Source organism: Danaus plexippus, chromosome 5 (genome assembly GCF_018135715.1).
Source record: "Danaus plexippus chromosome 5, MEX_DaPlex, whole genome shotgun sequence".
NCBI classification, from domain to species: Eukaryota; Metazoa; Arthropoda; class Insecta; order Lepidoptera; family Nymphalidae; genus Danaus; species Danaus plexippus.
The window spans coordinates 1,788,250-1,806,631 of NC_083539.1; the positions used below are offsets into that span (position 1 = coordinate 1,788,250).

At 32.1% G+C, this 18,382-nt stretch overlaps 1 protein-coding gene across 1 annotated transcript in view; it reads right to left on the reverse strand.

The window, feature by feature from the left end:
• Positions 1–18,382, reverse strand: part of LOC116769237 (CCR4-NOT transcription complex subunit 6) — a 103,093-nt gene that overhangs the window by 8,586 nt on the left and 76,125 nt on the right. Inside the window, exon 5 of the mRNA XM_061527769.1 lies at positions 4,277–4,345. Within this exon, the coding sequence (XP_061383753.1) occupies positions 4,277–4,345 (69 nt within the window). The remainder of the gene's footprint in view (positions 1–4,276; positions 4,346–18,382) is intronic.

Sequence of the window (18,382 nt, forward strand, 5' to 3'; positions counted from 1 at the left end):
ATGGTGACACCGCGGGCTACATGAAACCTCAACAGCTACATCCATTGCGACGTATAAGTTTTACATTCATTTAGCGTTTTATTTCAGCGGCTTTTTACTAATTTTAAACACCAAAAACATATTAATATCAAAGTATTTTTTTTTTAATTTTCAGTGGAAAATAAACAATCATTAAGTTCGTGCTTCACTTAAGAATGCAAGGTTTACAGACTGCACTCGATATATTTATGCTAGTGGCAAAAGTATAAGCGAGCTCTAGTCTGGAGCTTCAATTAAACAACAAACGGAAAAACAGTTCCTTGCATATAACAGCGCTTGTTCAACTTTCAGATTAGTTAATGAGAGCTGACCCATAATTCCAGAAAAAAAATATCAGTCGTTTCTCCGCTCATGCGGCAATCACGTTTTACGTTAAACAAACCTTTGTCCATAGCCTGCAGTTCTGATAATGATAACTAAACTTAAATCTCATTAAACAATGAAACGTTACCGTTACAAAAGTCAGTCACGTCCGAGTAATGATTTACAATATAGATAGTATTCGTGAGCGTTCAGATGTTTTTTGCTAAGTTTTTAAAAAAGGTTCATTACATTCGAGAACGGATGGTCTCTGTTGGGATTGGCAAGGCAAAGGACTTATTAAACAGTGTTCGCGGTTCGGTGTGACGTGTGACGTAAGAAGATTCAATAGGTGCTAACGAGACGTAGTTAGTGGGAGCTGGGGTGCTGGACCGCCGACAGTCGGCACTGACCGCTGCTCTATTGATTTCACCTTCAGCCATTAGAGCCGTATCATGCTATTTTCTTGGTCACTAATTGAGCCGTAGCCTATAATACGGTGTAATTTAAACGCGACTGTAACAAGTTTTTGCCATAATCAATCAGGCTCCACGGTAACAAAAAGCAATGTTAATGGAAGGTCAACAAATAAAATAGCATCTGTGTTATTCATACTAACTGACAAATTCATGTAATTTGTTATAATAAGAACAGAACTACATATTATTATTGTATATTTAAGGTAGTTTAAAGGTATTTTTGATTTGAGATATCAAAAGTAGCTAGGATACTTTTCAATATAATCTAAGAAATCTTTATTTCATTTGGAATCAGGAAGAATGTATTAATAGTTTATACATGTAAAGCCCCTAAAAGCGCTTTAACTCCGCTTAATTTCAGAAAACTGTGAATGGTAAAGCGTGTAATATTAAATTATACCACTATCGCTAATTACAGACAAAAATAACTTTAATATTAATAGTACATATCGCAAACCCACTGAATAGGTCTTTCTCGACTTCGTTCATAATTTATTCAAATTGCGACATTTCATGTACATCAAACGGAACGACTACATACGACATGTGGACAAAGTTTTATGGGAAACTACATTTGTTGAAATGCATTTGAAATATTCCAAGATATTTGCATTTATATGACTTAATCAATACTGCAATTTGTAATGGGCAAAGATTATTTGAAAATTACATCACATTAAGTTATCAGATATGAATTTCGGGTATACCCAATTTCTATTTTTCAGAATTTGTGATAATTATAAAACAAAATATAGCGAAGGGAGAGAATCTCTTTGTCTTGGAGCAACGCATAATGATCAGCATGTGATATGTATGTTATAATGTACTTATGACAATATTTAGGACGTAACAATAACAACAGTACAAACAAGCCAGTACACCTCATATGAATATAATAGGAGGCGTAGAGTCGTATGTTGGATGCCATTTATACAATGCCTTCAAACGCGCATCGAGTACTTTGTCTATTTCGCAATATTAAATTTGATATATGATTTCAATTACAGCACATTCCTTTATTGTTTTATTTACTCTTAGTGTGAGACTAATAGGATTTTTACGTTTTTTATTGGAGAAACTCGTATAGATCATGAGGTTACAAAAAACTAGACACAGGTATATTCTCATAACATATAAAAACAAACTTCTTCAAATCAGAGACGTAACAAATAAAAGTAACGATTTGATAAAAAGAGGAAACGTATTAGTTTTTATTAACTTAAAACCCAAAAAGAAAAACACCTCGAGTGACGCGCCAGTGACGACAAAAATTAATAAACTAAAAATGAAAAAATAAAAATCTTTTATACTCGGTTATTTGAAGTTTAAATGAAAAATATTGATTTATGTAACAAGGCCAAACATAAAAAAATATATATAGATACAAAAAATAAACAAAAGAACGGTTTGTCGCGCAAGGTATGTCGATCACGGGGTCACCGATGGCGGCGAGGTCATCAGACACCAACCAATACCTCATTGTGCATTGTTTCATTTCCTCTATCCTAGACGACTTGACCGTGGGCTCGTTCGCGATCCAAACCTCACTGCTAATGAAGCTATACGATTTAATTAAAAAAAATAAACAACTCATTAAGTTATCAATGAGTAATAATAATAATAATGAATTTTGCATAATAAATGTTACTATCATGTAATCTAATATCCCTGAGGTTTATCTAGTTTCGGATTATCAAATGTTCAGTGTTAGGGAACGCGTCGAGTCTCGACCTTCTCACATTCTCTGTCCTTGTAACAGATTTTCATATATAATGTATATAGTGTTTTGCATAATTAATGTTCGTATTTGCATAATTGTAAACATTATTTGCTTTTTATATAAAAATTTACAATACTAACATACGAATTGATTAATTTACATCACATTTGATTTAGCGTCATCCCATTCATATATATTTAATATTTATTTGGACGGTTTATGATATTTTTTATTTTGACGATTAATATATTTTATTTTATTTAACAACAAGTTTTTTTTTGTTCTAGTTAAACTATGAATAATTACAGAATAGCGGTTCGGCGATCGTAAAGTGTCTACAAGTTGGAGATAAATTAAAATAACTATGGCCAATAAATTTCGAAAAGACTACATTAAGAAATTCTTGTTAGTTTTAGCCTTATTCACGCGCGTGAGCATTAACAGTTAAAAAATTAAATATTGTGTTTGAGATATATGAACTTGTCATAGTAAAGTATTTCGCGTAATCACTAAGAGACAATGAAAAATGTTTACCAACACTCCGTTTAATTTTAATTAATAATTTTTATAATTATATCTTGTATTTTTACATATTAGAGTTGAGGTTAAAAGAAAATTATGTATGACGAAATATTATGAAAAGAAGGTATAAGTAAATAAAATAATCACATCTTGTTTTATAATTACAAACAGTCAAATAAAAGGTTTTAAGGCTATTATAATTTTTTTTTATAGTCGCACCTGGGTTATTACTGTTCATTTGTATATATCTTATTTATTAAACTTAGAGTTTATTTTCGTTTGTTTTTCATGAAATATAAAGGGCTGTATTGTCAAACAACTATCATACTTGTGACCAGAACGCTCTTTTGACGGTCGGTTAAGTACTAAAGTGTATTAAATAAATTAGTAAAAGAAACACCGACGCGGAGACACTGAAATGATTTACAAATAATAACTGTATGCTAAGTCCAAGTTTGCGTCGTTACACTGTTAACGGAGAGTTAACAGTTCTTCATTCATAAATAATAACACATAGTATTAACGTAGGTTATTGAACGACAAACGTGAGACGCTTCGTTTGTAGTGTCTACAAGCTTGTGTTAAGCGTAATTAATATCTTATACCAGGAAATGAATAGCCATCACTAGTAAAACGCATTCGATACAAATATTTATATAGCTTTCATATAACAACGACAATAAACATGTCGAAACGGGCAAACTACGGAGAAACAAGACGGTATATCGAATCTGAATTATTGCAATCATGCACCGAGTTATGATGCTCATGCCGCCCATGCATGCAACTCCCAGGACATACATGATCGTGCAATGTGATCATGTCACGGCCGTCCCTTATTAACGACACACGGCGCACACCGCGCCTACACACATGTACACCATCAAATGGCGAGACTTGTTTCAATTCATTCTATTAGCACTTTGCAATAATATCGACTCCTCTCATTGGTTATCAAACAGGTGGAGAGGAATTTTAATAGTTTAATTTGCATAGCAGCTGTTATTAATGAAACAAAAGCCAACTGCTGACGTTTATAAAAAAATAGCCAGACTCGAGTCGGACTGTGCGCGGAGGGTTGGGTAGCGTAATACGTTAAAACGAGCAAAATAATTTTCATTATATGAGAGATCATTTAAATGATTTGCTGTTTGGCTACGGAACCCAAAAAAAGCATATATAATTGTTGCAATTGAAGAATTTTTACTATACTCACATGTCGGACGAGTCCTGTTGGGTCTCGTAAGTGGGATCCAAGGCCTCTGTGGTGGGAGTGTGGCAGTAACTGGAACAGACGAGTCATTATTTAATTTTTATTTAATAATAATCGTAAAGACTAACATATATATGACATTACTTTTCCAACGGAGTGTCATTAAAATTAAATATTACTTATGACCAATAAATTATAAACGAGTCCCCGAAGAGATAAGATTTTAACAAAACCACTCTAACTTAAGTATGTTCAAATCTCACAAGTCTCGACACTACTCGGTAAAATACTCAAATTTATTTTATTTTCAAACACTTAGAAAATTGGAAAATTTATTATGTACCGTTCTATGTAGATATTGAGGTCGTCAGAAACTTTTATATATAACTATACATACATATGTACATGTAAGTATATAACCGACTTTAAATAGAAGTGTACATTATTAAAATTTTTCATATAAAAATACACCTACTAAATAACAATCTCCTGTTTAATGGCTACTTCATTTTATATTCTAACAAGAATTAATATTTTTTTTTGTGCCAATGTTACTATTATGATCCGTTACAATCGAGACGGAAAATTTAAATCACGCCGTGATACATTCGTAGATCTTTTATTAATTTCACAGTCATTTTATATCAATAACTTATTAATAATTTATATATAGTTTTTACACACGGCTAGCGACGATCTCACAGCCGGCGATCCGGGCTGAGATTAAACAGGTTTTTGTTGAAAACGTATCATCCAGATCATTGCGGGTGTGATTGATTGCAAATTAACTCCTGCCAAATATAAACGCACGTTTCGCGATTTTATAGCAACTGCTCTTTTTTTTCTCTAACTTCAGACCGTAAATGAATTTTTTTGTACGCGCTCGAAAGTCGAGTTATGCTTTTTAAACGAGCGGTGTTGCTAAGACGAATTCAAAGTGATAATTCGTTGAAATGGAAATAGTTTTTTTTATATATATGTATATGCTTTTAATATAATCTTGATGACTGAAGGCGTGACCGGCATTATTTAATTCAGGTAATTAAAATTAAATAAAAATAATAAAAATACAATTTTACGTGATAGATTTTTTTTGTAATTCACCTCACATTATATATTGTTTTAATGACTCGTATTGTATAAACCTAAGTATGAATATGTGACTTTAGATAACACAACGTCCTCGATCAACATTTGATCATAATTCAGCGATCACAACTGGAATTCAGCGTTACTGGACCAGATCATTTTGTCCGTAAGATTTTGCGAAAGAGAAAAAAAACATACATTTCAAACAGACACTTGTTAATTCTTTTCACACTACACTGGGTCACTGATGAGATGATTCTATTCATTGGCAGTAATAATATTTTATCCATTAGCTATAATAAAAAGTTCAAAAGTTAGATATATGAAATTTCTAACATTTAGGTATTACGTGTTTTATACAAAAGAATAGCTTTACATACTTCTATTCTGTATAAACATTCGTTCAAACAATTCTCTAGGATAGAAGTAGAAATTTACGAAGCTTTTGTTTCACGTATTCATATACTAATGGTTAGTATTGTAAAAGTGGATCTGGATCACATCCTAATATATATTAAGTCACATTTTATGTTAGTTAACATAAAAATTTTGCTATTTGGTTGTTTTCAATTTCACTAAGATTTTTAGTTCGCAAACTAAGAAAGTAACAGCTATTTAGCAGAAAAAATCAATAAAGAACAATCAGACCACTTCCTGTACAACTAATAATATCGTTTTATTTGATAGAATCTATACTGTACATGTATATTATATGTACAGTATGTGCCATCGTAATATGACACAAAGAAAACTCACTTAGCTGAATGAAAATGTTAAATAAAGTAAACTGTCGAATGGAATGTCACAGTGGAGGAAGGCAGCTAGCAGATGTCGATTCCCACAGAAACTGATGGTCGAGAAAGATGTCAAAATAGAGATTTTCTCACAGAAATACCGCTTGAGTTTACGTTGAGCTTTAAATTACTTACTTGAAATAGAACGCCGGAGAATTCATCTTAATAAAACTCTTAGCGTCTGGCAGAACTAGGAAGTTAAACGAAAGTTAATAAAGTACATATATATTATATATATTTATATACATGTTGAATGTTATAATAAAAAAAAAAACATAGCAAAAAAATGTAGTATAACTGAGCTTATAGTTTTTTGAACGATATTAAATCGTATAATTAAGATATAATCTGTGATGAATTCTCGGCTGTTAGATCCTTCGTAGACTATCATCAGTAAGTTACATTGTTGTGGGCGTATAGCGGATAACTATGTTCACAATGTCGATACTGATTTGAATACTGTAAAGGTGCATTTAGACAGAAATCGTTGTTTAAGTTACTGATCGCTCAGACTTTACGTCTGGTAATAATATTTAAGATGAATGCCCTCTAGAAAACATGGTTGTTTTAATAGCAGCTTTTTTTTTTCATATATCTTAAAAAAACATTGATAATATCTTATGCGTAAAAATGTCTAATTCACTGTATTATGATTTATGATATATATAATTTCTTTGTGGATTGTTATTTTGAATATTTTAATATCGACAGTCATGTTATCTTTCAATGGGTGCGTATTCTTAGAGCGCTGGGTTTGTATCAGAGGCGGCGCGGCGCGAGGGACAGCTTATTTCACTTTGTAATTAGGTCCGTGGGTTCAGCCCTGCACTAAATCACTACAATCTTAACATACACGACCACAGTCCTCCTAACATATCTTCAAACACAATTCCTCTGCTTGAATGTTTTATTGAACATCAAATCTTCAAAACACCCTTTCAATATTGATCATTTAGACGCATTGTAAACAATGCCGAGGTCTTTTCATTTTGCGATGTGAAATTCTCTTTGGATACTTTCGACGCTAATAAGACGATCTCCAACAAGGTGTTATAGTCAAGACAAGAGTCCAGTGAAAGTCGTATGAACACTAGATGGTACTGTCTTGATAGGCTCCGGCATGCTCTTCGCATTGTTCGCGCTCCGATACCAAAGATAACGCTTTCACCTCTCCTCTAGAGAGCTGCCGTGAGAACAAATGTTTTGTCATGGATACGACATTCGTTGAACAGAAGCATGTTTTATCCGAGAGCCAATCTGTTTGAACAGGATCCACTGATGAGTTTCGAGTTGATTTTATCAATTATAGCAAGGGACGGGATATTTACTTGAACATTTTTTCATTATAAATCATATTACGTAAGGTATACGAACGGTTCACTTCACGATTACAAAAAAATTAACGTAGGCAAATAAATTTTTGTAACATAAATAACACGATGATGATAAGTTGACGAGTAAATAGATGATTTATTTAAAAATTTTATTGACGCTTATATGACTGATGTATTGTTAGGAAGCTACAGCGGTATAATATCAATACAATGAAACAAACCATTAAAATATGTCCGCCAGACGCCGAGGAGCCGATCGAGAGTTAAAACCCGTTCCGTTGTTGCATCACCTTTTATAGCAATCATATTACAATATCGTTGTGTTCACCCTTTTAATATAATGTTAATATTATTTGACAGGACATTATAACGGTGGTAATCATCCGCTTACCTAATGTTTACAACGGTTCTCAGCTCTTGAAATTTATAACATAAGACATAACTTTATAAACGAATATCTTAATAAACAATTAGAAATAAATCACAAGAGACGCAGTCGTCTCAGTGACAAAATCTCATTAAATACGCCGGGGCTCCTCCGTGCAATGACTACTTTAGCGTGTCAACAAATAATCTGATCGTTTTTATGAAGCAAATGCATCCATTACCATTTTGGTATTGTCTTTAGACAATACCAATACAGCGCGTATAGAATTTAAATCTCACTAAATGTCACAACGTAAATTAAGTATACTTAGATATAAGTGTCAATCTGAAGAATCTTATAGAAGTTTATAATAAAGCTAAAGTGTTTGTTCAATTTAAGACATAATTTGTAAATATATTAACAAATCATAATAGTTTTAAAACACTCCTATCAATTATTTTAGGTCAATGACTGGGCACAGATAATTCGTTAACGATACCCAGTGTCAAGTAGTATGACTACCTGACTCATTGAGGACTATTTTCATATAAGTCTTAAAAATCAAAATTAGTAAGACTTTAAGTTTTCTTTGTAAATAACATAGAAGCTTAAAAGAAAAATGTTACATCCATCGCAGATCAACAATAAGGCTTTATGGTTCTATACGACATATGTAACTCATTAAGTTTTAAATGTTATCTAAATAAAGGTGTTTTGAGTCAAACAATTTCATTAGCTGTATCGTCCAAAGTACGTCGACCCCGGAGATGTTATCACAAAAACATCGACTCGCTAAAGCATGTTATTTTTATAAAGTATGATGTAATACAGTAATCATATACAATTTATAACATGAATTAAACGTTCTCAGGTCATTGATGTTTACTGTCCTTACAAAAAAAAAGGTTCATATATTTATTTTAAAACATTTTGCATTCATACAGAACGACAAGTTGAATACTATAATTGATTTTTTTACGATTAGGTCTTATTCATAGTGACAAAAAGTCTTTGATGACAGATAGATGTTTTTCATAGAAAAATATGTTTTTTACTCACCGATTTAATTCTAAACAAAAAAATAATAAAAAAAATTGTTTAGACATATAACACCGAAAATAACACCGAAAAATATAGAATATTAAGAAAATTATTGAGATTAATTATGTCTTGAAATTTGAAGATACTTGTCATATATTTTTGTATAAAAATAACAAACCTTAATTTACAATATTTATTTACAGATATAATGTATAAAAACTTCATCAAATTGAGAAATAATTACAGAAACCACTTAAAATTCACGCTTTAAATTAGAGAAAACATAAATAGTACAATCAATTCGAGTACCTCCGCATTTCGCAGTCGGTTTATAGGATAAATAAAAGATATAATAGAAAACGACAGCGTCATAATAAAACTAAATATAGCAAAACCAAAAGACTTACGAAACTTCGTTTTATGGCACTTGTAAATTGCGTAAGCGATTTTACGAGAGCGTAAATTTTGTGTTTTAAATTACAGCTATCCTTTTTTAACTCGATGTTTCTATAAAGGACGGGGAGAGGTCACCGTGTGACTTATACGTACACGTTATATCGTAATTTCCATCAAATCGAAATAAGAATGCCATGGGTTCTGCGAATGCTTATACGAGCGGCCGGCAGTTACAATTCGCCTGTGATTGATGCAATTGACCCAAATGGACATTCAGTTTAGAACGTCCTATAAAACGGAAACCTATCAACATCGCTTATATTGCGTAACATGAATCCTAAAAATTATAGCTTTGGTGCAATCAATAATAATATTTTATCCCAGAACAGACAATAAGATAATCAGTATGATCTGTCAAATACACAAGAAACATGTAGGCGACATTCAGACAACTAGTTACAAGTTTTTGTTCAGCAGTGATGGTAAACAACTTTTTATTACAGAACTATTAAGACATAATTCTGTCAATTCTTTCTAGGCGTATCCGTCCGTCTGCGTCAATAATTATTCGTCCTTCCGTTTCTGGCACGTAACTAGTATTTCATTATCATCAAATACATATTAGTCAGCGTTGCGTGACAGTCACGAAATTTCACTGTAATTACAGCGATGACGTCATCATTAGAGTGGCACAGCCGAGTTATTTGCGGCAAGTGCTGGGTGCTTCGCTCCGGTGAGCGCAGCGGGAGTCGCCTTTGGCCTACGATAGAGCACTATCAACGTCTCCGATTATAAAGCTAATTTAAAAACGCACATTAAAAATTCTCTTTCGATGTATAATGTAAATAGTTTTATCGTGATCCAAAGCCATAAAAGTTTATATCCAATCCCAGGGACTCACTTGTTTTGAGTATAAAATGGATATTCGAAATTCTTCGAGATATGTATGTGATATGAGCATGTTAATTTTTTTTTTCCTTTCGACTTATTTCCTCTATAACATAAATAGATGTTAAATCAACTAAGAAGAAATCTGTAGTAGTTATGAATGTTTATTTTGTTTCTTTTGAACGCGATAATTTCAGTAACTACTGGTTCGTTTTGAAATATTAATTTTTTGTAATATAAGTGTAACGTTTTTATCAAACAGGCTTTACTATCACTAGCAACGATTTTTAATAAAGAGTGTTCGACGCTATTCTCCCTAAGGGCTCTTATTACGCGAGCTTCATACGAAAAGTAATACAAATTTTTAACTTCTCGATAAGATTATTATACCCATACTTTTCATACTTATTCTGAATTTCTGCTTTCACTGATAATAGGTTGAACAACCTACTGAACTTCCTTAATAATCTTCGATTACGGATGTAACATATACGCAAACAGAGCTGACGGCAGAAACTATTTTTATGAAGTGGAAATCTAATTTAAAATAAAAATACATTCCTTAAAAGCGATAATAAAATACAATCTCGACATAATTTTGTTAAACGAAATAAACACCTGCCTTTATGAAGTCTGCATGTAAAATAGACACAGAGTATAAAATTATTAAGTAATCAAGGATTTCACAAACGAAGTGTCAATGGTAATTTTATGTTTCGTGTCGTATGTCTATACTATTATTTTATATAATGGATATATGCACGCGCTAGACCCCGTGCCACCGTTCATTGCCAAGGACATAATGATAATAAATGTTACTTTATTTACCGAACAAAAAACGTGCTCGCCTCTGAGCGGTCTCTGTGAACTTCGAAGTATGAATTACCAGGAAAATTTTATTCACGCAAAATGTTTACACTCGGGGAAAACTTAGTCACAAAAAGTCTTCACATTTGTGACAATTCATTTCTTCAGTTAAATTGGAAGTAATTTAAATGAACAGGAATCTATCAAGGTTTAAGACCAATACACGCTGTAGGCTATTCGCAGTCACCGGCTTGACAAGATTAGAACGTAAAATAAATTGAACACAGATCGATTTGAGATCAGTTCTAAAATATTATCCAGGCTAACTAACTAACTGTATCAAATAATACCATATGGCACAATATATTCGTGATCACCATACGGTAATTCGACTTGTTGATACATGAGATTATCTCAATGCGAGTGTACAATTCAATTTGTTCACGGGGGAGTGGCTCGATTCGAGCATGGTTTATGTTCAGATAATATCTGGCCGACAGATAGCCGTTCTCGTATTCCCATCACGTGCTCTCATTCCACCGAGTTAGTGCACAGTACTTGAAAATGTGCATCAATGCGAATGATGCCTGCGTGTGTATAGAGCAAAAATATCGCTTGACATTAGTCCTTGCCGGGGTCGGTGAACTCGATGTAGGTAAACATTGTTATTAAATAATAAGATCTGATATCTGTATACAGATGAGATGCAGAGATGAGGTGTCAGCCATTTGTAGTCGTCAGTTCAAAATACAAACAGATTTTAGTGAAGAATATGATTTGTTTTAAATGTCTCAACATCTGTGAGAAGCAGTCATAACCATTTACAACATTCCATACTGTGATCCGAGTGCGGTAGGCGGGTAAACATTGTAATCTTTCATCAGATGTCACAAATACATAGGTCTGTTTATTCACGGACGCAAAGCCATGACGAAAACGACTTCATGTCCTTTATGAGGGACGCACGTCCGTAAACATTACCTTATACTCGTACACTTTAAAGTGGAATTATTACTATTATAAATCACAACGCTGTGGATAGATAAATAGTGGAAAAGTATTATGAAATACTGAATTTTAAAATAAAACCATAAAGAGGAAAAATACATTATGCGCAGAAGACCGAATCATCTATGTCGAGATGTTTTGTGTCCTCGTAATATATCCGAAACGAGAGAATGTATGTAACACGGTTCATTTTGTCTCATCCAATGTAAAGATAGCGTTGTAAGTAATGGTCCTGCGTTGCTCTGCACGACAAACAAGGCAATTGCTCGGACTCTGATAGCTATCACGCACGCTACATATAATACAAAGCAACGAGTAGCTCACTTTAAATACTCGGAGACCAAAGGCAGAGGGGCCGGGTTAATAAAACGCTGAATATTATTACGGCCCTTATCTCCATTGGCTTTCCCGATGGTATTTCGTCATCGAGCCACTACTATTTTAATAAAGCTATCAGATAAGTTACTGCGTGTTTCCCATTTATATATTCTCGGTTGTAAACTAATCTCAGCGATGGATTTATGTTGATAGTTAAAAAGGAGTAAATTGAATAACGATGTTTATCTCGTCTCGATTTACTTAACATCATTAGTCCATTTGAACTTGAAAGGAGGAAAGGGCAGGTCGGGAGTCTATTGAGAATGAAGCAACAGAGCAGCCTTTGATCTAAATTCAGATCAGAATCATCGTAATTCGTTACCATCCTTTCCGAATGCTTTTGTATCGGGTTGAACTTGATATCTAGTTTTTTCATATCAAATCAAAATTAACTAGAAACTAGAAATCATTTAATATTATTTCCTAATACATTAGAGACACTGATATATTCTTTTAAAACTTTATAATACATTAAATGAAACGGAATGATACGCAATAAAAGCGTGCTAAGCGGTTCTGAAGCGAAATGCTGCGGATAGATATAATGTTTTCTAGATAACGAAGAATATTTTGCCAACAATGGCACGTAATTTATTCTATATATAATAACTTTTGTTATTTATCTGTACGTCCGACTATCTGAACGTGTCATTTAATGTTTAAATCTTTCATACAACAATTAGACACGCCCGGTGACTCCAATTACATTCATCTGATTACGCAATGAGGTATTATAACTATAAAAAACATTGTATTACAGAACGTACTTTTGTAAATTATTTCGCTGTTTGTCCAATGGTTAAGATCGTAACTTGACTATGAAATAAAATATGTTATGGCATTCGGCAATCTAGTTTATTTTAATGTTCAAACTGCTGAAAATTTATCAATTAATCATTAATATATACATGTTTTAACTAAACAATATCGCTTTTATATGCTGAAAACTTTAGCAAGCTTTTTACTGGTATGTTGCATATAAACACATACTTACATATAAATATGATATCACTTATAAAACGAGAAAAGTGTATGCGCATTTATGTCCATCAGATAATATAAAAACCTTATAAGGCAGAACCATATCTTATAATATATAAGTTAATACACTGTAACCGATAGGACTTTCCCTTGTAAGATCGATCACTTTCTGTGACCAAGTGGTCAAGTATCGTATTAACCAACATCATCACGTTACTACTGCAGTGTCCTAAAGGTTCATTGATCTCATTTCGTCTAGTAAAAATTACGTCAGATCTGTGCAACGCTGAGCCGCTCCTAGTATAAATCGCTCCCACTTAATAAAGCCTTAAAACAACTTAATAAATGAATGTGTAAATTTTATTACATTAGGTTAACGTTGATAATTACAAATGCTATCAAAATTCAATTACATTTTTTTATAACGTAATAATTTTGTTATAATTGAGGAAATTAATAAAATATCTAATTATAATTCAATTAAAATTATGACAAGTTTAAAGCGATATCTAAAGGTACCTTATGAAAGATTTAAATCGATGGTCTGTAGTAAATAGTATAGTTAATATATATATAATAACATCAGCATAATGTTAGTTACATTTCGAAACCAGGTTACATATATCATTATAATATTATTTACCGTAAAATTGCAGAACATCGTAAGTCCTATTGGCACAGTTACCTTCATCACAGCTGAAGAGAATATTATCCGCTGTCAGAGCCGAGAGGTCGAATGTTTTAGAAAACTGACAGCTACGGAAAACAATCATCCATTCATGTTACGTAGACAGCTAAAAGTACATATATAAATATATTAGTTTAATGGCAGTCTGTTGGTTATCGATTAAAATCATTCATAGAAAAAAATCGATTGTTACTTTTATCGACACCTTATCAAACGGTTCGTGATAACGGAAGCCAGGCGTATCGTATTATCGTAGATATATTTCCATAATCATTATTAAAGTTATAACAAATGCTACATATAGAAAATATTAAGTGTATAAATTTTCTTGTATATATAATGTGTTCGTTTAAAAATTGTACTTTATATAGTAAACAAAAAATCTTGAAAGCTGACCAACTTTAACAGTCATCTGGTGATTGTCGTTTAGGAGGATAATGAATAGTAATTGATGACAAAACTTTGTTTTGTATATGTAACGATCTTATATGAAATTACATTATTCCGACGTTTCGATTACTTTACAGCAGCCGTGATCACGGGAAGACGAGATGAAAATGTTTGTGTTCATAGAACTATTACGAAAAATCTTGCTTAATTTATGAAGCTAAAACAGCAAATATTTCTCTGTATATAACAGCATTTAATAGTTCCATATGTTTAGAAAATAGTCTCTTCTGATATCATGATCTTAATTACCTTTGACAATAATTATGTATCATTTAGAAGAGGTAATAATATGAGAAAGACAGAGTACATACAAGTATCACACAAGCTATATAGAGTATATTATTTAAAATGAACTCGAACCTAATGCATTCTAATACATTTTCCTTAGCCCGTGACATTCGAGATTGATGTTTAGTAAGTGAAAGTGAGAATCGTGCTGCGATTGCGAAGTAAACTCTTTCTACAAATCCGGGGTCAAGCCGACCGACTGTTTTTCTTTATGAAGACATCCGTTTTTTTTTAAAGACGACAATAGTCAATTGACATTCAAATCGCGTCGTGTTTTGGAACTTCCTATGTTTGAAAAAAAAACCAATGAATAGGAACGACTTTTTAAAAATTGGACACGTTACATATTTGCTGGTGTTATATTTTGTAAAACTATAGAAACAATTATTTTTTCGTCCATATTTCTTTATTATTTTACATTTAACTACTTCCATCATATACCTGGGATGATAATTAAAAAACTTATCAAACACGACAAAATGATTCTCTATATCGTTATAAAATAACGAGGAGGAATAGTTATTTATAGATTCCTCAGTAATTATCTGTGAACAGCGATTTGTCTTAATTTGTTGGACATTCCATCATTATAACGTTGATAAATATTTCATTACGTATTACTCACAATTTATTACTTGTACGTATTTACTACGATAATAGGATTTATGCCCACACTTAGATATAAGTGTAACTTAATAAAGTTTGCTATTAAAACTGTTTGAATATCATTATAAATTCTCCACGGACATCATAATAAAGAAATAGTCACACAATATGATCTAGAACAATTAACAACGATCATGGCTCACAAATAATGAATTTTTATCTTTTTGCACATTAATTGGAGTCGATGTCGGGTATCAACAAATAACAATGTCCGTGAAATTCAACTATAATTATCCAAGGGATCTGTATAAATCACACACCATATATGGAAACCAGCTGTGTAACGTTTCAATGGACATCACTAACAACTTCAATTTAGCTCTTAATCTTATTTCCTTCGCAAAATTACTCTGAAATATTTCTCGCACTACATTTAACGTCCTGCTTCAAAAGTGCAATTACATCCCGTTAGCCGAGTATGTGGAGATCTATAAGAATTAAATAAAAGGTTACATGTAATAGATTGATAAAAAAACATCGATTGATTTGAGACCAACGATTATCTTAATGATGGAGAAATAATAACTGTTTCAATTCCTATGAAAACAAATAACTATGTTTTATACTTATATGGTATCCAGGAGTGATTGATGTTTTCTAGATTGCTCTTCATCAAAGTTATATCAATTTCGAATCGTAAATCTATCGTGTAAGTATACAAAGTGCATGCCATGAACTCTTAACGTCAGTACTTTTAGCTCTTCAACAGTCACATTGTTTATCGTCATTGTCATGCGATGCCCCAACCAGCACGAATAGAGTAAAGGTGAACAACCGGACCTTATCCGACTGGGGGAACCATATTGAATCACTTCAAACGTTAAGAACATCTGTAACGTTTAGTAAATCGCTTTCGGTACAATCTTGTTTGCTTTGTACGTTTCGCCAGTACCGAGTCAGTACTTGTGATTCGCGTTTCGCAATTCCCGACCGAGAGTTTGCTAAAAACAAATTCGTAACTTAAAAAAAACATCTAAATACTTCTCAAAAATCTCGCTGTACAAGTTTCTTAAAACAATACACTCGATTATTTTTTTCTTTTCCTCTCCTTCAGCATTCCACGGCGGATCGTAAATTTAGTAATTGAACAGCTTCCTTGCTCCAAACTTCCAGAAAACCACGCCTACTTTTTTCAACAAATAACTCGTTTTGCATGAAGAAAAAGTTTAAGGTAATTCGATTTATGGTTGAATTAATTTTGTAAAGAGAATTGATGTTATAATGAATAATTTCAACTGTTACAACGTTGAGCCAAAAAAAAAAAAACTATTTTTTAACAAAGCGATTATTCGACTATTATTAGACGAATACATTATCATGTATGCTACATCATCATGTGTTTTATGGGGATACATGGAGAGTATGTGATTACACAGTTTTGGCAGCAGCCGACTGGCAGTAAAGACGTCGGTATGACTTCATTAGAAGGGGAGCCATCCCGGACTGACTCGTCACTCGCACTTCAGTGACTGAAACGCTGTGGGGGTTATTCATATGGACATATGAATTTCAATGTTACTTTTAGTTCATTAGAGCTATTACCGGTATACCATCAAGATGTCTAGACCTGAACTGATATTAAATAAAAAAAAACTTCAGTTTCAAAATCCACCACGATAAAAAAAATATAATCAGTATCGAAAACAAAGTCACTTTAATTTTTAGGTACAAATTAGTATGTAATTTGAACTAAGGAAGTAATTGCGGATCATCAAAATATAGAAGTTAGTTATACGTATTTGAGTTTTTAAGGACATACAGATGTCTGTAGATCGCTTTAGGATTTAAAACTCCTTCATATAGATTATATTTGGTCATGACATCAAACTGGTTTTAGTAAAGTCATTTGAATGCCTTTTCGAAATTTCTAATTAATTAATGAATAAATATCTAAACATATTCAATAAAAGCAAAACTACCTTTTAAAATTTGTATGTGCAATAAATATTAAAATTAATATTTGGTTCCATTTTTATAATGAACAATATATAGCACACATTTTTTAATAAAAAAAAATTAAATAAATATTTAAATTAAATATATTAACCAAAAATTTTTACTCAAAATTATTACGTCAAACCTTGTCATGATATGTATTCCTTAATCACCGATCAAATCAAACGTCATTCTAAAAATTTTTGTTACGTCTTTGGGATGCTTACAGACAGATACAGATCTTTGATGGAGATGTCGTAAAGGCAAAAAATATAAAACAAAACTACCAATGATTGGAGCAAAAAATAATATATATTATACGAACAATAATTCGCATAGAAAGACGGTTTGAAAGCATATCATTAAACGTTTCTCTTTAAATGTATGAGTATCTTTTTTGTTTGATGGTAAAAAACAAGACGTGTTAGTCAAACATGAAACGTTGTGATTAGATAAAAATTGTCTGCGCCTGTTCAAACTTAATTTTTTTTACAAACGAGATAAAAGAGCTCCGTAGATAATTCATTTAAAATTTCATATTTACGTGAACACATTGTACTGTCATATCAATTGAGAAATACTTAAGACTACAAAAATCCAAGGAATAAACAAGGAATAAAATAAGTTTTTTTTTCTAATAACTAATAATAAATTCCTAGTCTAAATCACTGCTAGAACAGGACTGATGCTGGTAGTTAATAGAAAAAGCTTTATAATAGAAATAAAATCATATATTTTTTTCTCATCCTAACGAAACGAGCTCATCATTTTGACAACTACCCGCACAATTACTATAATCGTCACTTCAAGTCCATCTCATAAATCTTACATGAAATTACACGTTAGATGTCACGATCTTCATTATCGATGACTCACTCGAGTTACATGTATTATAATGTTATCATCGGTTAAATGATTAATTATTTTTGATACATTTTTTTTTCATAAACGAGATTGCGAGATAATGTTAGGATGCAATACTTGAAAGACATTTCAAAG